The following is a 27,440-nucleotide window of genomic DNA, read 5'->3' on the forward strand; positions in this document are numbered from 1 at the left end:
AAATCACACATTTTAACTAATAGCCTGAGAGGTAGAGGGTTTTATTCTCTGACATTATTCAAAATTCAAAATTCCATAAAGGATGGTCAGTTGTTACACATAGCTCAAGATGTGTTAATAAAAGTCATTATTATCAAAATCAAAGACATTTATCTAATACTTCATCTTTCTATGTCATCACTGTAATATTTCCCAAAGAAACACACTGATGTCCCTCCATAAGGTCTTCTAATGTTCAGAAAAAGTATATGCAAAAAAGGTATTCTTCATCAAAGTCAAGCCCAACTCCACAATTCTGAAGTTCATCAGGACCCTGAGGCCTTCTCTTTCAATGTTCTGCACCTTGGCCAAACCTTTACTTATTTATCCTCATATTTTCTCAAAGCATCTGCTACTGCTGGCCTCCAGACTCTGGACTCACCAGACTCACCAAAACACTTTCAAAGCCCATTAATGTAAAAGCCAAGAGCCAGAAAAGGTGCTTCCTTAGATGGACTGAAGACAAAAATTCAAATCATACCTTCCAGCATTTGTTTCCATGTAAATCACTGTGTGTGTGTGTGCGGGTGTGTGTATGTGTACAAATACGAAAAATATATATTGACAATTTATTTCCTATTAAATGGAGAAAGAAATTTTAGTAAAAGGTTATATTCTCAAATACATAAAAATTTCAATTTTGAGTGTACTCAAAATTACTGTTAGTAGCAAAACTAGTTTCACAAAGAGATAAAAAGAGCTGGCTAGTGGCCTATTAATTGTATATAAAATGAGTAATTTTTTAAAACACAGAAATACTTGAAAAGCATTTTCTAGGATAATGCTAAAACATATTCTGACTACTCACAAGCATTCATCCAAACATTTGTGTGATTCCCCCCTATCAATATGGTTAGTGAATTGTGTTTTTACTGGCTGTGGGGAAAAGAGTTAACTTTAAGGCCATAAGAGGTCAAGTTAATAAGATTTCACTGTACTAGTAAACTTCATTTTTTCAAAACCTTAGGAAACTAGATTAAGTCATTCTCTCAAAGATATAAAGATCAACATTTTTTTCAACTTGATTCGAATCTAAATGAGAGGTCAGTTACTTACAGCAACTATTTTGTCATTCTCTTGGATTTGGCCATTGTAGTATGCAGCACTGCCAGGTATTATACTTTTCACATAAATCCCTGAAGCTTCCCCTGAAGGTACACAGCCATATGGAAAAAGAAGAAAGCTCTAATTAGGCCTTGATTGCAAAATTCACATCAAGAGGTTAATTAGCTGAAGAGGCTGACTGGAGGTTTGATAAATACTATTTTGAACACAAGCAGAGAAATTGATGGATTATTTCAAACTGTCACCATCACAAGTGACCCGAATTCAAAATGATTTGACTGATGACTACTCTTCTGGAAAAATAATCAGTAATGAAACCTTGAGGAAATGCGCTCGAGTCTAAGCTGGAATACAGGAGAGCCCAGGGTAGTCTTGGTCCATCTCCATCCTCACTGCTGACTTGGCATGAGGCACGGTCATTTTTCACCAACACTGTGACAATGGTCTCCTAACAGGTCTTCCTGCCTATGCTTAGTTGGTTCATTGCTCATGTAAGCTATCCAAACACAGAAGAAAGAAAAGCACTCATGCTCTTTACGAAACCACACCAGAATGAGCTCAGAACATGAAATAATCCTTATACCATAAAATAAAACAAAGGCTAGATAAAAAGAAGGGAAACTAGGAAAAAAAAAATATGGCTTGGACTAATTTTATATTTATTTATTAATTTTCAAATGAACTCAAAACATTGCTTATTGAAGAAAAATACACATCTATGGATTCCCACTGCCTACTAATATATGAACTTCACAGAATTACATTCAAGGCCCTCCTGATAAACTTATTTTTCGATGTCATCTTCTACTATATCCCTTTAAAAAAAATGTCTACACACACCAGATTCTGACGTTCCATCAAAAACTAAGTACTGTCATGATTTTATATTTTCTCTCATTTAATTTTTCCATCCTGTCAACCTCATCCCTTTCATCAAAATCTTCCTTTTTAACTCCTGGCTCAAATACATCTTTCTTTGTGAATTCTCCATTTCCCTTCATCAAACTGAATCTTTCATCTGCTATACCATGACAATTTGCTCATATCTCTACTAAAACATACATTTCAGTTATCCTCAAACATTTAAAGTTTTATTTTATTTTTTTATTTGAGACAGAGTCTCACTACCTTGCCTAGATTGTTCTCAAACTCCTGGTCAGGTGATCTTACTGCTTCCACCTCTGAAGTGGCTGGGACTTCAGGACTACCCTATAGAACTAAACAAGGGTTGCCTAGAAAGTCCAATAAATAGAATACAGTAAAACTTATTTTCTAAGATTACCTGCATGAAAAGCATGATGAGTTTTAAATGGTCTAGTTCTTTTGATTCACCTGCCCACCTTCCCCAAACCATACAATTTCAAAAACTTCTTTTGATGGTAAAGTAGTAAAATGATTATTTTCCTTATTCAATAACATAAACATCAGATTTCCTCAATTTCTATCACTCACTCACTTTTATTTACAATCTAAGCCATAAGTTTAGAAACTAAACTATGATTTCTTAACCAGGCTTATCATATTGACAACTTCTCAATATGGTATTTTTGCAACATTATTATAAAACCCAGACTTAGCTCTTTTGGAACTTATTTAAATTCTGAATCTAAAAAGATGGCATTTAGAAAAATCTAAAGGTTTGAAAAAAAGGCATTTCATTAGGCTGAAATAGCACAAGGTGGTCTGACATGAATTTCATTCAGGACTTTGAATACATTAGCACACTTAATCTTTCTCACCTGCTGTAAGTATGCAAAATAACAATTTTTTTTTAAAGAAATTAACACTCTAATCTTGCTATTTTTTCAGAAAAACAAAAAAAAATTTGAACTAAATTCTCATGTAACCCATAGATATTGTCGAAATATTTACTCTTTTCTTACTTTAATAATTCTCTTGTAATAAAAGAAAAACTCTTACAGTGAAAGTTATCAAAGTTAACTTTATAGGTCAAAGTTGAGAGAACGTCGTTATTCAGAGATACTTGAGCCATGTATTTATCCTCACAATGCATAAATGTATTTTCTTTATGTAAAAGGAAAATAATTCTAACGAAATACTTCTTTTGTGTTTCTTTAGCAATTAAACATAAGTAATATTTTTCACAATATGCAATATATGCAGTATTTATCAGACATAATACCTTAAGATATTGTTAAATATTACAATATTTAAAATATATCTTTTTTAGAACATAAGGAGGTTCACTTCAACTGTTATACACTGAATTGGACAATTAAATTTTTTGTTAATGACTATCAAACCAGTTATTAAACTACTGAGATAAAAATGTGATTCTCTAATCACTGAAAAGTAACTGCCTGCTATTACAGATTCATGGTTTTATTGTTCAAGGTTTAAATTAAAATGTGCAGGCACTTAATTTTAGTGTCTGGAAACCTTTACTTCCTTCACAATTATTTCCAAATATAAAATAGAAATGATTCATTTACCTGTATGAGATGTTCCAACATAGCCAACAATTCTAATACCAAGACTCTGTCCATCTTTTTTAATGAGTTCAACATTGTAAGTTTCAAAAAGAGAAGAATTGTCCTAAGAGGAAATAAATTATATATGTTTAGTTATATGACTGTGTGGACACACTCAATTTGTGCAAGATTTGCCAAGTTTTTTCTGTGACAAGCTGCTTTGTAAGATGGTTCCTGTGACATTCAGTCCCTGGAGGTACCCCCATGTTTATGTTACATTACATGGCAAAAGGGAGATTACCAAGTGGACCTAATCTAATCACAAAAGCCCTTTAAAAGAAGTGCTTTCTTCCACTGGTAGCAGAAAGAGAAAAAGATTTGAGGTCTGGGCTTGTGGCTCAAGCGGTAGCGTGCTCACCTGGCATGCGTGGGGCACTGGGTTAGATCCTCAGCACCACGAAAAAATAAAATAAAATGTTGTGCCCACCGAAAACTAAAAAATAAATATATAAAAAAAAGATTTGAAACGTAAGAACTCAACTCGTGGTTTGAAGATGGAAGGGGTCATATAAGAAGGAACTGGGGGTGGGGAGCTTAAGGAGCTGAAAGATGTTCTGGCTGATATCTACCTAAGAAAAGGAGTCCTCAGTCCCCCAGCTGCAAGGAGCTGTATTCTGCCAACAATCTGAATGTACTTAAAAGTAGATTGTTCCAAGAATGTCCAGGAAAGAGCCCAGCCAGGCCAACACCTCGATCTTGGCCTTGTAAGAAAAGAATCTAAGCAGACAGCCTAGCCAAGCCCACCCTGAATTCTGACCTACAGATCGTGAACTAACAAAGGGTATTGTTTTAAGCTGCTAAATGTGTAGTAATTTGTTATACACTAGAAAACTAACATTCACTTAGAAAAACCTCAGTAATATTGAAAATATTGACCCTAAACATTTTTGTGGGGAGGCAGGGGAAGCAGGAATTGAACCCAGGGGTACTTAACCACTGAGCCACATATCCAGGACTTTTTACTTTATTTTTTAAATTCTGAGACAGTGTCTCACCAACTTGATTAAGGCCTCACTAAGTTGCTGAGGCTGATTTTGAATTTTTGATTCTCCTGCCACAGCTTCCTGTGTGACTGGGATTACAGGCATGTGTCACCAGCAAATTTGTTTTTAATACTTCTCATTAATAAAAATATTTCTGTAAAAAAGTAAGGTATCTAAACATAAAACACTTTGCTTTCAATTCAAAATAGGAATATTAGAAAGTAAAGTACTGAGGGCTGGAGATATAACTTAGTGGTAGATTGCCTGCCTAGCACATGTGAGGTCCTGGGTTCAAGTCCCAGCACCAGAAAAGGAGGGGGAGTCAATCATTGATTGGCTCGAATTCTCATTTATCACACAACTTCACTGGTCCTTCACTAAAGAAAAAGACTAGGTAGCTAGAGTAATGGAGAGAAAAGTCATGGTTATAACCACAATTTGGAGAAATTTTTTTAAAAATTAAAGCTCTAATATTATAGATTTTAAAAGTTTCATTCCTATGGTTCCAAGTAGAAAAAGACAAACAACTTCCCAGAAGACCCCGAGTGACACCTCACGGTGGCCTTCCGCCCTCAGAGTCACTTCTCTTTTCTCTCCTCCTCCTCCTCGCACCTCCTTTTTAAAGTTATTTCTTTGCTTTTGCCTTATTCATTCAGAGTCTGTGAGATAGAGAGTAAGGAAAACCTTGGAATGGAATAAAAGGATCTGTATTCAAATAATTCCAGCTTTTGCAGATTTACTCTCTATAATGCCTTCAATAAGTTCTTTAGTTTTCTCATCTATTAACGGATAAGACCTAACTTGTAGAAGTACTTCGAAGATTTCATCATGAAGCACCTAGATATTGACTAATAATCATCATTATTATTTTATAACTATAAAAACTACTTGTTAACAAATATAATAAGCATTATTATTAGTATCTAATTCCCTGTGGCCAGTGTGTTTCTATTAGTGATACTTCTCACACATACAATGATCAGTATTTATAGCTTCCCTTCCATCATCTAGATGTCTACCCACCAATCTAATAAAATCGTAATTTGGAAAATTTAAAATTTTCCAATTTACAAATCAGTAGCTGAGGCTCAAGGAGACTAAATGACTTAACCCTAAAAACAGCAAAAAAGAAAATCAGGTATATATGGTTGTCTCCAAATTGGGGTCTCCTCTGCTTCACTCTGAACAATGAGATGCTGCTACTCGTGCCCATGTGGCACTGGGAATAGAAAGGATTTCTTATCTTTCATTGTCTCATACCTCAGGCCTGATTTAAAAAGGATTAGAGCACTCACAGAGGAAGGGCTAGTGTTGGCAACAGCAGCAGGCAGGGCAACCGGCAAGGCCGCAGGAGTAGGAGGTGTTTCTGAAATTTCGCCAACTGGGTCTCTAGCCACAAGCATCCTGACTGAATTCCCACAGTTCCTCAGCACTTGGGCAACTTGCTCACTCGTCATTCCCTGCACATTCGTGCCACCAATCTTCAAGATGTGGTCCCCTGTCTGAAGTCTTCCATCCTTTAATATAAGAAAAACAGAATTATTCAGAGAAATCAATCTAATTCACCAATTGATAACAATTCACCAGACTTTCAATTCTGACAAAAAGAAGCATCTAAAATGTTGAGCAAAACACAGTATTTTTAATGAATGGCTGACTTGGCAAAACTAGAGCCAGGGTGTTAATGACAAGGTATTCAAGGAAGAGATCAGAAAGCCTTCACCTCAAGGGAGGAGGGTCAGAACAGAAGCCTCTAACACAAAGCTAAGGAACAGGAAAGAACAACTAGCTCAGCCCACATCTGCAACAGGAAGTTGCCAGTGTGAGCAGAAGAGGAGGAGGAAAGAGGAGAGTAGATGAAGAGATGAACTACTTAACAGCAGGTATTTCTCTCACGATGGGCATATTCTCAGTGGGACTGGGACCGGTAGTCATTGGAGTGTTTTAAATGGAGGAATGACATTATCTGATTGACTTTTTACAAGATCCACCAAGATTCTGTGCTTAAAATAGATTATAGGAGAAACAATCAAAGCAGAGATACCAATTGGGAAGCTTTAGCAAAACTCTGGGAAGAGGTCACAGCTTGGACTTGGATAGCAGTTGAAGTGTTGAAATGGCAGATTCTAGATTTATTTTTAATGAACTGTCAACCAGATCTGCTGATAGTTTCTACATGGGGTATGAAAAGAAAAAAAGGAATCAGAACCCCAAGATGTAAGCCTGAGTAACTAGAAAAGATAGAGTTGCCATGAAATGAGATAAAACTACAGAGGAACAGATGAATGGGAACGAGTCTGGAGTTCCAAGCCATAGTTACACAGCCTGAAAGTCCGTCAGATATCCAGGTGGAATTACAAATTCTACAGCTGGATTTACAGGACTGCAGTTTCAGGGGAGAAATCCAAACTGCACATTTGAATTTGGGAGTCAAAGCACATAGGAGACATTTAGAGTCCTGATCACCAACTTTTCAGGGTTTTATTTTTGTTTTGTTTGTTTGTTTGGTTGGTTTTTTTTTGGTGGTGGGGATTGAACCCAGTGGCATTTAACCACCGAGTTACATCCCTCAGACTCTTTATATTTTTGAGACAGGGCCTTGCTAAATTGCTTAGGGCCTTACTAAATTGTTGAGGCTAGCCTCAAACTTGCAATCCACCTGCTTCAGGCTCCTGAATCACTAGGATTAGAGGTGTGAGCCACCAGGCCCAGCAACGTGCTCTCTTTCTTAAGCTGGATGATAAGTACCTTGGTGGTTATTATTCTGATTATGACATTAATATGCACAGACATTGTATATATTCTTTTATGTGTATGTATGTCATAGAAAAATTTGATACAGCTTATGAAAATGTATGTCAGTTCAAAATATTTATAATTTGTTTGTGGAGTTTGTGAAATAGCTGATTCATCTGCAGTTTTACCAATTTGTTTCATCTGAAATTTTGACTTCTCTTTAATTACCATTTTTACAGTATATGAAAGATAACAAAATGTCAACATAGTTGTTTTCAAAAAAATTATGCAGGTTAAAAATCACTTTCTCATATTATCTCCTTCAGAGAACAATCAGAAATTGAGATTCAAAAAGGGTGACCGACTTGACCAAGCTCACGAAGCAACTAAGTGGAAGAACCAAAATTCAATCCAATAGACCACTGATGTTTCTCCTCATTTAGTTATATTTGCCCTGAATTTTGATATCTCCACAGTAACATTATTGTAGCAAGGTGATCTCTCACACATGAAGGCTATTATTAGACAGAATATTTACTGTTTCTCAAGAAATTGTAACTGCCAAAAAGTTCAAATGGAATGAAGATGAAAAAGTTATTTTGCAACTGGGAGAGCAAGACAGCTTAGAATAGAGCATGACTGTTGGGTTAATTTTATTTTAAGCTTCATAATCCTGCTTCCAGGTGGCACCTTCTATAGGCTACAGATGAAATTCTAAAGGAAGAAGTTTTTAAAAGCCTTAAACTGAAGTCCATTCACCATCCTTCCTTTTCTCCAATTTTGCAGGATCCTGAATGAAGGAGGTCTTCAGATCAAAATAATGAGTACAAAACTCTGGGCTTTAGTATAAATACTGCAGAAGGTGCTAGAAGTAACTGCAAGTGAAGATAAGCAAGATTGCACATATATAGTTGAATTCAGACACATTTGGAAAGATCTGAGAAAGAAAACAGATGCAAGGAGAAATTATTAGAGAAAAAGGAATTAAGAATTGCCTTACTCCATTTTCCCTAATAAAAAATCATACTTTAATAATGATAATTTGATATTCTGTTCTCACCCATTCAACAAAGTTGAAGTAAAATAAACAACTGCTCAAGAGAGTCAGTGTCCTGTGAACCAAACTACTCTTGAACAGAATTATGAGCTGACTAAAAGAGTAAAGAATAGCTAATAAATGTCTTCATACTTGACTTGGTAAAAGAGGGGCATTTCACAATAAAGTATATATTTAGTCACTTCATAGGCACTCTTTTTTCCTATTTTACCTCATCTCTTACTTTAAAATGATGTAGATCATTTGCATCTGTCACTAAAAGTCAAACATTTTCTTCTTACAGAAAAACAGGTGCTCTGGAGGAATTCATAAGTGCAAAAATAGTCTTTAGATTGATAGGAAAGACACCAAAATGACAGCTACCTTGTCTAAGTCCAGCAGCCCCAAGCACTACACTTTATTGATATATTCTGATCAACATTCTCCTTCCATAACCTGTCGACTGAGTGAGGGAACCAAGATGCATAATAAATTATATCTTGTTCTTTAACAGAAATCATGAATTAATTAAAGCTAATAAACAGCTATGCCAACATTCAAGCATAGGATGCTAATCAAATATTCAATTATAAAAGTTTATTTTAACCCAAAGATTCTTCTAAAAGGAAAAATTATGCATATTGCCAAAGATAACGTGAAAGGCAAAAAATTAAAATGTTTGATGCAACAGAATATCACACAATCATAGTAAAAATACTAATAATATCACTTATAACCTAAAAACAAAAAATTCTTTAGTCCAAGTTAACGTCTTTTTTGCTAAAAAAAAAAAAAAAAAAAAATTCTATGTTAAGTTCTCTGATACATTGCTGTAGATAATTTCAATTAAAAATTATTTAAAACAGGCACAGCAGCTCATGCCTGAAATTCCAGCAGCTCAAGAGGCTGAGGCAGGAGAATCTCAAGTTCAAAGCCAACCTCAGCAACTTTGCGAGGCTGTAAGCAACTCAGGGAGACCTCAAAATTTAAAAAAGAAAATGAGCTAGAGATGTGGCTTACTGTTTCACACCTCTGGGTTCCATCCCCGGTATCAAAAAAATTCAAATTAAAAATAAAAATTATTTGAAAGACTATAGGAATTCAGAGCTGAGCTACAAAAACAGTCAAGAGATCAAATTTATTACTCCAAAAACTTAAAAAGGGACCAAATATTTCCATAACTCAGAAAATGAAATCATTATTATCTTTGCTTACAGGCCGGTTCTATTATGGGTCAAAAGGCAACATGTCATTAACAGAAAACAGTGACTTTATAAAATACACACTCTTTCTATCAACAGATTAAAGTACGAAACCCAAGTCTTCATATCCTATCCTACTCAAATCCCCAGAGCACGCATCAACTGGTTTTTAAGGAAAAGGAAAATACCTGTCTACAGAATCACTCAAAACAAAACTGCTTAGGGAAAACCACCAGTTTAGTGGCTAAACCTTGCTTACTCTTGACTAAAGTCCTCCATAGTCCACACCCCTGTCCAACACCTCCTTGGTTCCATTCCTTCTTAATAGTAAAGGTTACTAGATAATTGTTATGACTCATACTACAAATGTCTCATGCCAAGATGTCAATGATTTATGACAACTTTTAAATAGGCTGTGTTATCACAGTCACCTTCTGAACACAATGGGATGACCAATGGATCTTACTTCCCCAGAATTCCTCCAGACCATGTGAAAGAGGTTTTACAAAACAAAGAAGTTTTCTACCACCTGTTATCAATTTCAAAACAAAATTGAAAACTAGTTTCTGAAAAATTTCTATACTTTTGCCACAGTGGGATGGAGTGCTCTAAGACATGCTCTCAGGCACTATGGATACTCAAATACTCTCCAGTATCTGAGAGTATCTGAGGATTACTAATAGAAAGGCCTTTCAGTTCCCCTTGCACATTATCATGTATTTTCCTACCCACTAAATTGGCCCTAATTATATTAACTGACCAGTCATTATAACTAACTAGATCTCAACAAATGCTTTCAAGAAGCTTCATAAGCATCAACTTTTTAAAAACAATGACTGCATGTCAGGCACGGTGGCATATGCCTGTAATTTCAGCAGCTCACGAGGCTGAGGCAGAAGGATTGTGAGTTCAAAGCCAGCTTCAGCAACTTAGTGAGGCACTGAGCAATACGGCAGGACCCTATCTCTAAACATAACATTAAAAGGGGAGGTGGGATGTGGCTCAATGGTTAGGCACCCCAAGTTCAATCCCTGGTACCAAAAAACAATAAAAACAAACAAAAAAACAACAATGAAGCCTATTTTCTACCTAACTTCCTAATATTCAAGGTAATACACAGGGAAAGACAAGAAGAGCTTCGGAGTCAGACACACCCAAATTCAAAAGCTAGCTACTTTGGCCAAGCTGTATAGTCAAAGGTCAGTTACTTATCCTAATCTAAACCTTAAACAATATATGAATAAATTCCTTTCTCATAAGAGTGTGGGCATTAAATTCAACAGTACATGTAAAATGTCTAGCCTAGTGCCTTGTTCATATCAAGTCACAGATGCACCCATTTCTGATGATTCTTTAAGCTGCAGTGATCTCAATGTTGTCACACCTTCTCAACTCAAAGAGCTATTTTATTAAATACCTTTAAAGAAGAAATACTGAATTTCTTTTCTAATTTCATAATACAACAATATTCTTTGAAAAAAAGCAGTATTAGTTAACGCCTTTAAAAGGATCACTCTATGATCACAAGTAATCTCGATAATGTCTTCACATTAATGACCTAAGACAGGCAAATTCCCCTACTAGGGAAATCACCACAGGCCTAAAACTGCTAACCTGGGAAAGGCTATCTTATAAGGATGGCACTGGCTGACATCTGGGAGCTCAGATTCTATGGACATTCCCACTACATTGTTAAGAATGGCTCACTGTGCTTGAATAATTTGTTCAACATGCTTTCTCCTGTCTGAAAGTCTGGGACTTTGGTATGTACTGGACAGTGTGTGCCTACGTGACCAGCACCTAATAAACCCTGGGCTCTGAGTCTTTCGATGGTTTCCACGCTGATATTTCCAATACTTCACCTCATGCACCACCACCCCACCATACCAGGGGATTGAACTCAGGGGCACTCAACCACTGAGCTACATCCCCACCCCTATTTTGTATTTTATTTAGGCTCAGGGTCTGAGTTGCTTAGCACCTCACCATTGCTGAGGCTGGCTTTGAACTCATGATCTTCTTGTCTCAATCTCCCAAAACACTGGGATTACAGACGTGCGCCACCATGCCCGGCTCATGCCCCTTTTCTGCTATTGTTTTGGCTTTGTATTCTGTCATTATAACAGATCACAGCCATGAATCCAACTGTATGTTGAGTCCTATGTATCCTCCTGGCAAATCCCAGGAGGTAGTCTGGGAGACTATTTCAGAATCATGAAATTACACTAAGAAGTAATTTGACCAGTTAGTGGTGAACCCACAACTCAAGCCTTTATCTGAGTCTAATGCTCCCATGCTATGATGCTATGCTCTTTCCTTTCAGAGATGCTTACTCAAGCTGTAGATCAGTTGAGAAGAATCTGCCCAGAGGAAGCTAACAGAAAGTGTATAAACCACATCTTGTGCCATAGACTGGTGTATTAAAGGACTACAGCCAAAATGAGTTCAGGAGTTATGACAAGCCTAACACTAAACAGAAAAAAAAAAAAAATTGAGGCCAGGCATGAAATAAATGGGTTATAGCCATAAGGTTGAAGGAATTTTACCTGCCATCAGCTGAGATGAGATAAAGAAGCAAACACAAAACTGTCCTCATGTGTATACCTCACCTTATTCCCTCTAGAAAAAGTCAAAAGTTCTGCTCTTCTTAGAGCTGGCTATTCTCTGTTGATAGATTTGACCAAGACTGCACAGTGTTCATCAAGAAAAGGAAAGCACTAGGATCAACTTTTGATAAATAGACTTAAACAACAAAGCATAGTTGAACAGATCTGGGCTCTATCTTGACTTTGTCACTTCCCAGCCATGCAACCTTGGGCAATTTCTTAACAGTTCCCCCATGTCAATAACTTGGAAATAAAACTCATAAGACTGCTCTGAGGATTACATTAGAATAATGTATATTAGGCAGATGACAACATCTGCCATAAGCATTTGCTTCTCCATTACAACTCTGTGATGGGCATAACCATACTCCCTCCTTGATGATCTGAAATAGTGACGATCCCTTCCAGTAAAGGGCGAAAATCAGACTTGGGCTTTTCCCAATAGTGTGTCAATGGAATTAATCTGGGAAACTCTGCACATCATATTGTCCTTGTGAAATTCATAATGCACATTAGTATATTAAAAAGCCAGAAAATTCTTATATTAAAAAAATTTGATTTTATTTAAATGTATTTGACCCTTTGTTTTTCAAAATAACTACTCTACTTTGCACTTTGAAAAACACTACTCCAGCAAACAAGCCTATTAAAATTTCTGATGGGGTGGGTGGGAATCGAAATACTCCAAAATGTTTCATCCCTTTGCTAGTTACAAAAAAATCCTTTCCAAAAAAACCCTCAGGGCTGAGTTGTAGCTCAGTGGTAGAGTACATGGTTAACATGCAAGAAGCCTGGGTTCAATTCCCAGCACATACATACATACACATACACACACACACACACACACACACACCTTTAAGAATATTATGTTTTGTGCCACAGATGTGTTTTAAAGACCCATAAAATGAATATTTTGTTATCAGACCCTTTTACATTGTTTAAAATTGTTGAGGCCACAAAGATGGGGATTATGAAATGGCACAAGAAACTATTGCAGTGACAGATGTGTTCATTATCTTAGTGATAATGGACAGCATGACAGTTAAAATTTTACATGTCACTTGGTTACAGTGCAGCATAGAGCTGCTTGGCAAACTGCTAGCCTAGATATTGCTACAAAGGTATTTTGTAAATGTGAGTCCCATCTAAAACTAGATGTGACTTGTTTGTGCCTACTGTGTGCTATGTGATCAACAACCAATAAAACCCTGGGGTCTGAGTCTCTGATAGCTCAGGTGATTTCAGGGTAATAAGCACTGATAATGTGAATGAACCTCATCCAATCAGTTTACAACTTTAAGAACAAAAACTGAGTTTTCCTAAAGAAGAAACGAAACTGTCTCATGCCTGGTAACATCTCACAGCTGGATAGCATCCTGCCCTGGTTTCCTATATATCTTGTCAGTTTACCTTAGAGATTTCAAACTCAGAACTACATTAATTCCCGTCTGAGTTTCTAGCCTGCTGGCCTGCCCTATAAATTTCAAGTCTTACAATGCTGTGAGCTAATCCTTAAAATAATCTCTTAATACATACATATATCCTATTGGTTCTATTTCTCTGAAAAATTCTGACAAAAATGAATTCACAAGTATATACCTATGTCAAAAGTTATTAAATTGCAGACTTTATATATGTGCACTTTATTGTATGTCAGTTTTACATTAGTAAAGCTCTAAAAAAAAAAAATCACTGAAAATTTCAAAGCTTTCATTTATGAATTATCTGTCAATATCTACTGAATTAGAAATTAGCTCCAAGAAATTTTTAAATATATAATAAATAATATAGTAACATGTATTAAAATAACTAGTGTATATATTTTTAATTTTAAAGAGTTCTATTTTCAAAAAAAAAATAGTGAGAAGACTGTTACTTTTCACATTTGTGCAAAACTCTTTAATATCTGGCTTAAAAGAAGACAGCTAGATTCTCTTATCTCATTCAGTATTCAATATGTTGTGAGATGTTTGGGTTGAAATATATGAAGAGAATCTGGCCTCAATGAGATATACACTTGGAAAAGCGAGTTGTATTTTAATAGTCCTTTCAGCCAATTCTTCTTTGATAACACACCCAAACCTGACAAGTTGTGGTTTCTTAAGATCAGCTGTAATGTGGAATCTAAAGCCACATTAAAAAACTTTTAGACACTGTTTCATTAAACCCTTTGATCTTTTACACATAAATTACTTTGTCATATCACATATTGATCTTCAAAAAATAATGATTCACAGAGTATACAGATCTTCCAAATACTGACATATTTCATTATACATATAAAAAAAATCACATTGATGACTATCATTAATAACCTACTCAACAAAACTCTTTAAATACTAGCAAATTTAAGCTTATGAACAAAATTTTTCAAATTTTTAATTTTTCTCAAAAGCTGAAATTTTGTCATTGCTACCAGTGTGGTGGCACACGCCTAAAAACCCAGCAACTTGGGAGGCTGAGGCAGGAGGAACATGACTTCAAAGTCAGCCTCAGCAACTTAGCAATGCGCTAAGCAACTCAGCAAGAACCTGTTTCTAAATAAAAATATTTTAAAAATGGCTGGGGGTGTGGCTCAGCGACCTTGAGTTCAATCCCCAGTACAAAAAAACATTTTGTCATTGCCAACACTGCCAAGAGTTTCTCCTAAAATAGGTTCACTTCATTAATTGTCAAGGAAATATCCATCAAATACCTAAGTCTGAATAACCACAATTTTTCTGTCAGTTATTAGTTCAAAAATAAAAAGTGCTGTTACATATGAAAAATGGCTTCTTAAGAAGAAAAATATCATTTGATTATTACAAAGTGAACGTTTCTATGCATACTGATACTGTTACTTACCTGTAGAAAGTCTACATGTGCCCATTTTTTATCATCTTTATAAGAAATTTTTATTATGTATATTAATCTTTTATAAAAATTTCAAAATAAATCCCATTTAGATGTTTTTAAAAAATGGCTTCTTCACTTCACAAATGCTTTTTCTCAAGATGACCATCAAGCTTTGGTACATAGGATTGTATGCGTCCCTCCCATTTTGTCCTTCAATTGTAAATAGACATGCACCAAAAGGTCAAATTTTTTACTAAATTTTATTGTTTCTACTGCATCATAAAGAACCTTACATGATTTTTTTTTCTTTCTTGTTGCAAGAGCATGGCCAGAAAGAATGCAGTGACAGTCAGTAAAGACTGAGGCCACCGCCTCGTTTTGCACTACAACACCAGCAATTTTTGTCAAACACTGTTTCTGAATCATCAGTACAAATGTCAATGGTGTAAAAGGGGATAATAACATTTTATAATAACACAGTAAGATAATAACATCTTAGTATTACTATACAAGTAGTTTTGATCTCAAAGACCCCCTGCAAGTCTCAGAGACCCCCAGAGGCCAACCAATTAGAACTACCGCTTTAAATAAACACACTCAGGTGCTGGAAGGACAATGGAAACATCAACAATTCCACAGTTTGTATATAGTAAAAGTAACTTTGATCAGAAACAAGGGGCTAAGGAACTTATCTCAAAGCTACATTTGCACAGCAAGTTTCTGAGTTTTAGGGGCTAAGGTTGTGGCTCAGTGATAGAGCACTTGGGGGTCCTGGGTTCAAATCTCCACACTGCATATAAATAAATTAAGGTCTATTGACAACAACAAAAAAAAATCCAAAAAAAATTTAAAAAAAAAAAAGTTTCTGAGTTTTGTTGTTTTTCATTTTATGTGGTGTTGCAGCTGTTGAAACCCAGAGCCTCCTGCATACTAGGCAAGCAATTTACCATCGAGCTATACCCAGAGCCCTGTCAAGTTTATTTTCACTTATATAATATGTCTATTAGAAGAAATAAGTTTATATCTACCTGGACAATTATCAGTGAAATTTTATGTATTATTTGGATTATGGAAATAATTACAGTTATTTATGATTTATCATGGATGTTCTACATAATATGAGCTCTTTATTCAGTGGGTTTACAATCAAATTTCTAAAAACTGATATGGGTAGGTGTGGTAACCCATGCCTATAAAGCCAGCACCTTGGGAGGCTGAGACAGGAAGATTGCAAGTTGGAGGCCCACCTCAGCAACTTAGTGAGACCTTGTCCCAAATAAAAACTTAAAGGGCTGGGTGTATAGCTTAGGAGTAGCAAAAAAAAAACCCTTAAAATGTGGTCTTTAACATTTTCTTTCCTCTAAAATTAAGTAAAAACAATGGCTAAATTTTTAAATGGTCCACTTTCAGTTTAAGCACTGCTAAATAATGAAGGACAGAGATTTGATTTATAATAGGAGAAAATTTTAATTCAAGCCACATCTTACATGTACAATATTAGGAGAAATGTTTATTATAATCATCAGACCTTCTGATTTTATCATTATGCCCTTGAATTATACTCTGGAGGAGAATAATACAGATGTTCAAAATGTACTAACAACTATTTTCAACAAGAAATATTATCCTTTGATAAATTTAAGAAGGTTGTTCCCCCACCCACCAAAAAAAATGTTGCCCATGTAAAATAAAGCAGAATACACGTTAGTATTTATGGAATAAGCCATTTTTAAGCTGTAATTAAATTCTACTTATTGAGTCATATGTCCTAGTAACTCATGTTATAAAATTACAACTCAAGTCATACAATTTAAATTTTATAAAACCAAAATGATAAAAGGAAATCAACTTACTCGATCAGCTAATCCTCCAGGAACTATGGTCCTCACAACTACGCCACTTGACTTTCCTCCAACTATTCCAAATCCTAATCCAGAGCCATCGTTAATGAGTTCAACATCCTCAATATGGCCCCAACAAACCTATGAATTAAAGGCAAGTAAGAACCACAATATTGGTACAACACACAGATCTTAACTTTCCAATACAGTCACTACTAAAATGATAGATTTACAAGAAAATGAATATTCATACACTTAATTAAGGCAGCAATCCAGAGGCTAAAACTGATAGGCCCTGAACTAAGGATCTTATATCCAGGAGAGAAAAAGCTAAAACACAATTAAAATGCAAGGCAGAATAACAGACAAAACATTATAGCTCTAAGAGGACAAGAAATATTCCCCAGTCTATGACCAAATCTAGCAGAAGGCCTGGCTTGTATAGGAACCAATAAATATGTGATTGCTTCAATTGAAAGTCACAGGGCTGGGGATTTGGCTCCGTAGAAGTGTATTAGTAGTAGTGTGTTCACCTAGCAGGCACAAAGAGCATCCAGGAAGAAAAAAAAACCCTTAACTTGAATTGGAAGTCACAAAATGTTAGGAAGACTTCAGAGGTTTACGGGAGAGAAGAGTCATAAGAAATGGCTGGGGTGTGGCTCAGTGGTAGAGCGTTCTAGCATGTGTAAAGGCACTGCGTTCCATCCTCAGCACCACATAAAATAAAATAAAGGTATTGTGTCCACCTACAACTGAAAAATAAATATTAAAAAAAAAAAAACTATAAACTGCACTACAAAGAAGGAAAACAAGAACAAATTTGGACCAGGTAGTGGAATGGGTCAAAGATACAGTCAATAGATTGAGTTAACTGGGAAGACAAAGGGGAATTCAAGGTTTTAGAAAATGGAATGACAAGGAGAAGGCAGTGGCTTGTGAAAATTAATCTGGCAACAATGTAAAGAATGAAATGGTAAGAACATGATGAGGTTAAGAGACAAGTTTAGGAGGCATTAATGAGGGAAAAGAAAGGCAGATCCTACTGAAGATACTGTTAATAGAATCATACAAATCAGAAAAGAAGAAATAAGCACTTTTCCTGACTAGCAGGTTTCCATGAGAAATGTGCATTAAATTCATATAATCCAACAGCAGAACAATGTCTCCCTCTCAAGATCATGAGGGCATAATCATTATTTAGTTCTATTACATAAAATTGGAAAACTACTATGCAATGTTAAAACAAACAGGAATATAGGGAATATTTAATAAGCTCATGTCTGGAACAATACCTAGTAACTAGGAAGCATGTTTGTTAAAATAAGAAGCCTGGCTGGGGGATAGGGTTGTGGTTCTGTGGTAGAGTGCTTGCCTCACATGTTTGAGGCACTGGATTCAATCCTCAGCACCACCTATAAATAAATGGATAAAATAAAGGTCCATCAACAACTAAAAGAATTAAAAAAAAAAAAAAAAAAAACAAGTAGAAGAAACCTTGCTGGGCACAGTGGCACCCACCTATAATACCAGCGGCTCTGGAGGCTGAGGCAGGAGGATCATGAGTTCAAAGCCAACCTTAGCAATTTAGTGAGGCCCTAAGCAACTCAGTGAGACCCTGTCTCTAAATAAAATACAAAAAGGGCTGGGGGTGTGGTTCAGTGGTTAAGCACCCCTGTTCAATCCCTGGTGCTCCCCCACCCCCCAAAAAAGAAGCCTGAATCAATGACAGCAGCTACTGCTCACAGAGTGTTAACTGGCACAAGCCCTACGCTTGGCTCTTCACACACCTCTTTCAATCTTTACAATCATTACTAGTTTTAAGTAACAGACTGAGGTGTGGAGAAGTCAAGGACCTGCAGGTGTCACACAACTAGGAGAGGAAGAAATGGACTTGAACCCACCAATGCATGACTCCAACACCCTTATTCTTTATATGCTAGACAATGTCCCACTTTGTCCATTGTAGTTATTATGTAAATTGTGCTGTATAAATATTACAGAGTGTAACAGGAAAAATGCCTATACTTTAATTTGTGTTGTGACCTTGTAATGTACCAGACAGTTTTTTTTTTTTTGTCCCGAGGAATGAAAATTATATAAATCAGCTAGCACTTAGTGTTATAAGAAAATAAGATTTATTAGCAGGCATTCTGAAGACGCTGGCCAAAATCTGGTAAATGTTACAAAGCAGCTTTAAGAATTCCTAAAACAGACATACTTTTTTCTTCCAAACTGTGAAGTATGTATCCTTACATGAAAAAAAAAAAAAAAACCTACTGTAATTTTGTAGCATCAATAACCTACCCATAAACTCCCATTATAATTCATAAAAATAATGTTTTTGAAATGTTAACTTTCTATGAAGGAACACAAGACACCACCACCAAATAAACTACATCTAACACTCAATTTGACCCCTATATTAAATAATAATCTTAAATTAAAAGTCCCACAGGACATTGAAAAGACTAAATAAATAGCCCTTCATGAAACATCTTGTTTAAATATGATGCACTTGGAGATATGATCATCCCTCTTGACCCGTGACAAGTAAATGACACCTGAATATATACTTCTTATCACCAATAGCATAATTCAAAATTATTTTCCTAAGTTTGCAACTCACTGTTTCAGGCAGAGTTGTATCAGCTGAGCTGGTAGAAGTCCTGCTTTTTGTGTGGACTGGTTCCCTGGCTACAACCAGATGCAAAGATCCACCCGTTTGTTGTAATAATGCAATTGCTTGCTGGTGAGAAATATTGTGATCCAGTGGTGTGTGATTAATGGCCAAAATCTGGTCATTTTCCTTTAATCTTTGATCCCTTAATCATATAAGAAAAGAAGGTTATGTTTAAAGTGATCTAATAACTTGACTTTTAAATATCTGTTATTTAAGTTCTGCAATTTATTGCTTATGGTATTATTTCACTCAATACATTTACCTGAATAATTATGTAGATACATAACAGAGCTCAGAGTGCCTTTTCATAACACTTAATGACTAATGTACTAATTAGCTAGTGCATCCCTATATACACACTTACACACACACACACATTTTAAAAGTCAGTTGGTTAGAAAAATAAACCAAAACACTTTAGAAGGCCCTACTGCCAAGGGTTAGCAAATGTGAATACTGCATGAACCCTGTACTGTTGGAAGCTTTCCAATCTGATTTCTATCCATACTATACTAGGATAACCATTTTCTGAACTTCACCAAGAGCCTCCTCGCTAGCAGGTTCACCCCATTTCATTTTCTTTACTTCTTTATCACTTGTCAGTAGAGGCCAAATACTCCTTGAAAACCCATGGTGATTACTTCCAAACCTATATCTAATCCCTTTTCTCTCTCCCAAACCAATCTCCCAACTGCTAACAAAGGTTAAAAGGACAATTTAAAAAAAAAAAAAAAAAGTAACAATTTCTAAAGAAAAAAAAAAAAGCACTACTATAATTAAAATTGACTGAGCACTTAGGAGTCAGGTACTGTGTTAAGTGCTTTACATGCATTATTATCTCGTGTAATCCTCACAATCACCTTTTAAAGTAGTTAAGTTTTACACACAAAAACTTAAAGCTCAGACTACCTTAACACCTTATCTGAAGAGTCTGACTCTGAAGCATAGTCATCACCTGCTATGGTAACATGCATTCTAAGGACAGTCTACAATTTACTGTCCTGGTTTACTGCATTTGACTATTATCTTCCAAGTACCATTGAAACAGTATTCCTGCTGGCTGAGCAACAGTACCCTAACACTTCCTTGTCCTTCTTTGTCTCTTTTGGATCCACCCATCTCCTTCTTTCCATTCCTACTCTCCAGCTGGAATCCTCGCCTAACATCTAAAATCTAATTTGCAAAATTCCATCAGATTTACATTTCTAGGCTCTCTTCATGCTGGTATTTTTTCCAGTTCAAAAATGTGTAATGATCAGCTATTGCTAACCAATAAAGAAAGCAGCAAAGAAATGAAAACAAACTCCTGTCATGACTGTTTCATAAAAGAACATTTTTACCTCTTAAAATACAGGAAGGGATTTATTTCAGAATAGAATAATCCTTTTCACAAATACAGTTTTGAATTATGAAGAGTCCATTTTATTGCCCCCTGCCTCCTTTTTTCTCTCATTTCATAGTAGACCAGGAAAACCTTGGGATGGACCAGAATATGAAGAATACTGACCTCTAGGACAGAGGGTAAAACTTGGCTGCTCTTGAAGGCCTCAATGTTCTGCCCCTAAGTACTCTTCCTACTTGGATTCTGTCCACACAAACTATTTCTTCAACTACTCTGACTTATGACTTCTCTCTCAAATATGCCTGGCATTTCCTGCTCTGGTATAAACTGTTCCCTCCACATCTAATACCTTTCTACTCTACTCAGCCAAATTCAAGTCCACTCGTCACCATTCAGTTGAGTCTCATATCTCAGTCCACAATGTTCTGAACCACTCGTTCACTCACTAAATACTCAGGTATGTTAAGCATGCTGCCTACAGAGTTAGCTAAGTCCTTCCATGTTGGATTTTAAGTTTCCTGGAGACAGGTACTCATGTTTTGGAGTCTTCCTTGGAAAGAGCAAGTTCAATATTTCAATTTATTTATTTATTTATTTTTGGGCAGTAGTGGGGATTGAACACACTGGCACTCTACAACTGAGCTACATCCCTAGTCCTTTTGTTAAATTTTGAGATAGAATCAAGTTGCCAAGGTTGGACTTGAACTTTCAAGCCTGTCTCAGCCCTCCCAAGTACCTGGAATTACAGGTGGGTACCACTATGCCCAGTTAATATTCCAATTTTTGATACTAAAAATAGTCTTTCAAAATAAATCATGTAGCATTAAAAATGTTGTTTAAAAATCTTTTCATTAATATTAGGAATGACATATTAAGGTGAGAATAAGATGTAAAAGTGTATATATTCTATGACCTCGTCTTTACAAAAAAAAAAAAAAAAAAAAAAAAAAAAACCTTATGGACTGGGGGTATAGTACAGTAGCAGAGCACATACAGTGTAAGAATCTGGGTTTGATCCCCAGTATTGGGAAAAAAGAAAAGAAAGCATTCTAACATATTTCTCAGTTGTATCAGGATGCTCAAAATTCAAATGTTTCAGCACTAGGGTATAAGCTCAGTTGTACAGCACATATTTAGCATGCGCAAGGCCTTGGGCTCAATCTCAGCACATCTCCAAAGAAAGTTTCAAGTATCTTGAGACTTTTATTTTTACTTACTGTATTTCCATACTTTATAGTTTTTTATTATATGCATAACAGATTTTCTTAATTTTAGAATATTTTTTGAGAATGCTTCTTGTGAAGCATCTCCCCAGTACTAAAGAAACTTCTTCTTAAATGTAAATACTACAGGACAATATCCAGGAATCATTTCCATTCTTCCATCTCCATGTCCCCCTTTCTCTAACTCCTTCAACTAAATTTCTATTCACAGCATGTTCATCCACGGAATCTCTTAATTAATCCTAAATGAGTGAGATATATTTAAGCCTTTTTAACCCTGATCTAACTCATTTTTCATAAGTCCTTAATTCACCAGTGGATTTTCTATTTTCTAGAAATCAATCTATTTTAATCTACCTTTTCCCCTACCCAATAGACTTCAAGGACACTTCCTTTCTCTCCAAGTTAGAATCCATTCTTTCCAAGATAAAATCTGCTCAGGGAATATAAACTCAATCCAGGATAAATAAGCTACAGAGGAAAATTTGGATTTTTTTGACACATTTTACTTAATTCCTCCATTCAATTATTTATACATATATATTAGTATATAATTATACTATATATACAATTAAATTCCCCACACTAATTTGTATTTTATATAATTATACATAATTATACCATATAAACATATGCAATTTAGCTCCCTCATACTAATTTTTATATACACACACACATTGAATTCACACTTTCCATTCAAGAGGAAACAAGTTCTTGTGTCTCCATCACAACATTCAGAAATAGTGGATTTCCATGACTTTGACAGCCAGCAGGTTAGGCAAGTTTCTGTATGGAAAAGTCCTCAGAAGAAAGGAAGTACTGATCAAGATCATGAAGACCCGTTAGCATATCTAGAAGGTCCTGTATGGCTGGCACCTACCTCTCCCTCTGCCCCTTCTGCATCATCTTGTATTATTCTCCTCCAAATAAATACCAGTCACGCTCCAAGCATAGGACCTGTGTTCCATCTCTTCATGAGGGTAATGGCCCATAGTCTCGCTATTCCATTCCCCAACACATTCTGCTCTCTGCAGACCCTGCTGTCTCTCCAAGTCTCCCATTGCCTCTGAGAAGCCACCTTACTCCTTGCCATTGGTCAAGGTTCTTATCCACTCAAATCATCAAGCTCCTCTTACTATTACTACAAAGTAGTAGTAATTACTTTTACTACTAGAAAGTATTACTAGTATAATTACTAGTAATATTACTATTACTACAAAGTACTTAGACCTATTACTACAAAGTACGGAGACATAATAATTGACTGCAAGCAGGTTGGAATAATGTCTCTTTTGTTTAACATTTTATACCCAAAACATATCATACAATCAAAATTCAATATCTGTTAAAATCCAGGCATGATGGCACCTACAGTTTAGGATGCTCTGCAGGCTGAAGGAAAAGGATCACAAGAGCCCACAAGTTCAAGACCATCCTGGGCAAAAATTTTAAAAAGTTAAATAATGAATAGGCGGATAAAGATGTACCGCCCCTGTGCAGGGAAAGCTTCCCAGCACCTCTCTAACTATTTTGCTCATGGCTTCTTCCTCCTATGCTATATACTCACTGCCACCTTTTATTACTACTTCTAATTCCCAACTTTTTCCAGCAGGTGTGTAACAGTGCCATATGGAACAATGTCCATTAAAAATACAAGCTGCTCCCTCACAGAAAAGCTTCCATTTTGTTTCTTCAAGAAAGCTTAGAGGAGCCAAGTGCAGTGGTGCACACCTATAATCCCAGTGGCTCGGGAGGCTGAGGCAGGAGGATCACAAGTTCAAAGCTAGCCTCAGCAACAGCAAAATGCTAAGCAATTCAGTGAGACCCTGTATCTAAATAAAATACAAAATGACACACAAAAAAAAGTCTGTACCCATTCAGTGCAAACATGATTTTCAGCTGGGGATGCGGCTCAGTGGTTGAGTGCCCCTGAATTCTATCCCCGGTACCAAAAGAAAAAAGAAAAAGAAAATAAAGCTTAGGGGAGGCCTGGAAGTGTGACTCAATGACAGAGAGCATTCGCAGCAAATGCAAGGCCTTGGGTTCAAAACTGAGCAACAAAAAAGAAAAAACAGCTTGCAGGGAGAGTACTATGGAGTGTAAGACAAAAAGTAGTTACTAAAGCAGCAGCAAAATAACATACTTAAAATATTTGTTTTTCTTAAATTTGGTGTACCATCTTTATAAGTTACTTTAATTTATCATGGAAAAAATAAATACATATCTCGGGATTTTTCTTTATCCACTGAACAAAAATATGGCAAAAATTTGTTTCCACTTGGAAAATTTTCTAAATTTATTTAGAAAATTTTATTTATTTATTTATTTATTTGGATTGAACCTAGGGGTATATAACCACAGGCCACATCCTCAGCCCTCTTTTTTGTTTTGTTTTTTGTTTGTTTTTGTTTTGAGACAGGGTCTCAATAAGTTGCTGAGGCTGGCCTCAAACTTACAATCCTCCTGCCTCAACCTCTCAAGTCACTGGGATTAGAGGTGTGCACCACCTTGCTGTTAGGCTTTCGTTTTAAAGCATTAAACACCAGTTCTTTCCTCATTATCTTCTAGTCAGCAAGATGAGTTGGTAAAAATTTGAGAAGTTCTTTGTAAATGTTTTCTGTATTCCTATACATTACACATTTTCATATCTTCCCTCTCATCTGCAGTCCACATTAGCCATATCATTTATTATTCAATTTGTTATATATATTTTTAATGTATTTTGGCAAAAAATACTAAAGTCACCATCTACAGTATTTTCTCAGGTTATTAGCCTACTGCATTACTATTTGTTTTGGGTTTTTTTCCTCTATTAATGTAGTGAAAGCAAAAGTTCAAACATACAGGCACACAAACTTTGTTCTTTGATTATTCAAAATCCCAATAACACAAATAAATGATAGTTTACTTACTTATCATTCATTAAACAAATAGATACTAAGCCACTACTATCTGCTATTTAGTATGTTGGGAGCCAGAGAAATAATGATGTATATAAATCATCAGGCATCCCACAATGAATCAGTACCCTATTAATGGGAGGAAAACAGGAAGATGTATATAGTGTCTTAAAAACTTATTAAGCCAGGAAGTGGTACTCAGGAGGCCAAGGCAGAAGGACTGCAAGTTCAAGGCCAGTCTCAGGAACCTGGTGAGACCCTGTCTCAAAATAAAATTTTTAAAAAGGACTGGGGATGCAGTACAGCAGTACAATACCCCTGCATTCAATCCCAATATGAGGAAAGAAAAAAACTGTATTAAGTAAATCATGCTACTTTGTATGTTGCCAGAAGAGGAGCAAATACTATTATTCATCCCTCAAAATCCATGGGGGTGCTGGGTTCTAGGACTACTTCATAACAAAAAACCCATGATCCTTAAGTCTCTTATATAATGACACAGTATTTGCAAATAACCTATGCATACTCTCCCATATACTTTAAGTCATCACTAAATTGTTTATAATACCTAATACAATATAAATGGTATGAAAAGTTGTTATGTTGTATTGTTTACAGAAAAATGATTAAAAAAAAAAAAAAGTCTGTACCCATTCAGTACAAACATGATTTTCAAAGATTTTCAATCATGGTTGATTGGATTCATGAATAGGGAATATGTGAATACAGAAGCCTTTACTATGTGTTGAGCACTACTCAACCAGCTTTATTAATATTATTTCAACTGTATCTTACGATAACATTGCCATTTTACACATCAACGAAACAAAGTTTTAAGCTGGGCATAGTGTCACATGCCTGTGATCCAAAAGCCTTAGGAGGCAGAGGCAGGAGGAATTATGTCTGAGGCCAGCCCCAGCAATTTAACAAGACTGTCTCAAGATAAAATAATAAAAAGGCCTGGGGATATGGCTCAGTGGTTAAGCACTCTTGGGTTCAATCTGCAGTTACCTCTCCTCCCCCACCCCACCCCCCCAAAAAAAAACACAACTACTAAAATTTTTAGCAAAATAAGTCACACAGCTAGATAGAAAACCAACATTCAGACTAATACTACAAGACTTCTTTGCCTAATGAAACTATAAGTTCCTTTTAAAAAAAAAAAAAAAATACTGAAAGCCAATACTGAACTCAGAGGTACTTTAATACTGAGCTACATCTCCAGTTCTTTTTATTTTTCATTTTGAGTCAGGATTTCCCTAAGTTGCCCAGACTGGACTTGAACTTACAAATCTCCTACCACAGTCTCCCAAGTTGCTAGGATGAGAGGCATGCACCAATATGCACATTGGCTAAATCATCCTTTTCTAATGAAAGATTCTCTACCATAAATAACCTTGCCTCATAGCTACTGGTTCTATTTCTGTGCCCTCGGGGTCAAAGGCTACATGTATTCAATTTCCTATGTGGTAGATCAGGGAAATATGATAGGGATATTGGATAGTAACATGTCCATAAGGTATTTGGCAAGCTTGCTGCTGTTTGAATGTCTGTCCCCTCCAAAACTTATGTTGAAATTTAGCTGCCATGGTAACAGGGTTAACAGGTGGGACCTTTAAGAGGCAATCAGGCCATTAAGGATTCACCCTCATGGTTGAACTGGTTCTTTACAAAAGGACAAGCCAGCTTGTCTCTTCCTTCTGGCTCCTCTCCCCCTCTGGCTTCCACCACATAATGATGCAGCAAAAAGACCTTCACCAGATGTGAACACCTTGACAATGCACTTCTCAGCCACCAGAACTATGAGCCAATAAATTTGTTATTTATAAATGTGTGTAGTCCTAGGTATTCTGTTATCACAGCACAAAACAGACTAAGACAGCTTCTCACGATGATCTTATAAAGGAATGGAGATGCCCATGCTGAAAAACAGGACAACTGTATGGATCACTGACAGACATGCCTGAAGATTATGGTACTGGAAGGTTAATCTGCAGTGAAGACTCAACCCCCATGCCATGGAATGCTGCTCAACTTTTCATCAAGAGCATTCATGCATCTAAACACCAAGTATATAATAACACAGTCAGGAAGGACAATACATACATTAGATCAGTACTTTCCAAGGTGTTACAAAGAACTTAATACATGTTGTTTAAAGAAAGTAGATTAGTGGGGCTGGAGCCATAACTCACTAATAGAGCACTTGCCTAGCACGTGTGAAGCCCTGGGTTCGATCCTTTGCACCACATAAAAAATAAAGATAAAAAAAGAAAGTAGATTGGTGCTTGCCAGGGGATGGAGGGAGGAAGGAACTAGGTATGTTAAAAAGTCCTTTTTGGGTGGTTGTACCAGAATTAAAGAGTGGGAATGGCGGCAGAACATTGTGAATATAACACCCATGACCTTGTACACTTTAAAATTAAGTTTATGTTAATTATATCCTAATATTTAAAAGGA

General features: G+C 36.0%; 1 protein-coding gene across 3 annotated transcripts in view; it reads right to left on the minus strand.

The window, feature by feature from the left end:
• Patj (PATJ crumbs cell polarity complex component) overlaps positions 1 to 27,440 on the minus strand; it is a 345,826-nt gene that overhangs the window by 301,277 nt on the left and 17,109 nt on the right. For all 3 annotated transcript variants that reach the window (XM_076860270.2, XM_076860269.2, XM_076860271.2), the window contains exons 6-10: positions 19,462 to 19,657; positions 16,848 to 16,976; positions 5,875 to 6,096; positions 3,558 to 3,660; positions 1,096 to 1,187 (exon numbers count right to left, since the gene is read on the minus strand). In XM_076860270.2, the coding sequence (XP_076716385.2) occupies positions 1,096 to 1,187; positions 3,558 to 3,660; positions 5,875 to 6,096; positions 16,848 to 16,976; positions 19,462 to 19,657 (742 nt within the window). The remainder of the gene's footprint in view (positions 1 to 1,095; positions 1,188 to 3,557; positions 3,661 to 5,874; positions 6,097 to 16,847; positions 16,977 to 19,461; positions 19,658 to 27,440) is intronic.

This window comes from Callospermophilus lateralis, chromosome 7 (assembly GCF_048772815.1).
Source record: "Callospermophilus lateralis isolate mCalLat2 chromosome 7, mCalLat2.hap1, whole genome shotgun sequence".
NCBI classification, from domain to species: Eukaryota; Metazoa; Chordata; class Mammalia; order Rodentia; family Sciuridae; genus Callospermophilus; species Callospermophilus lateralis.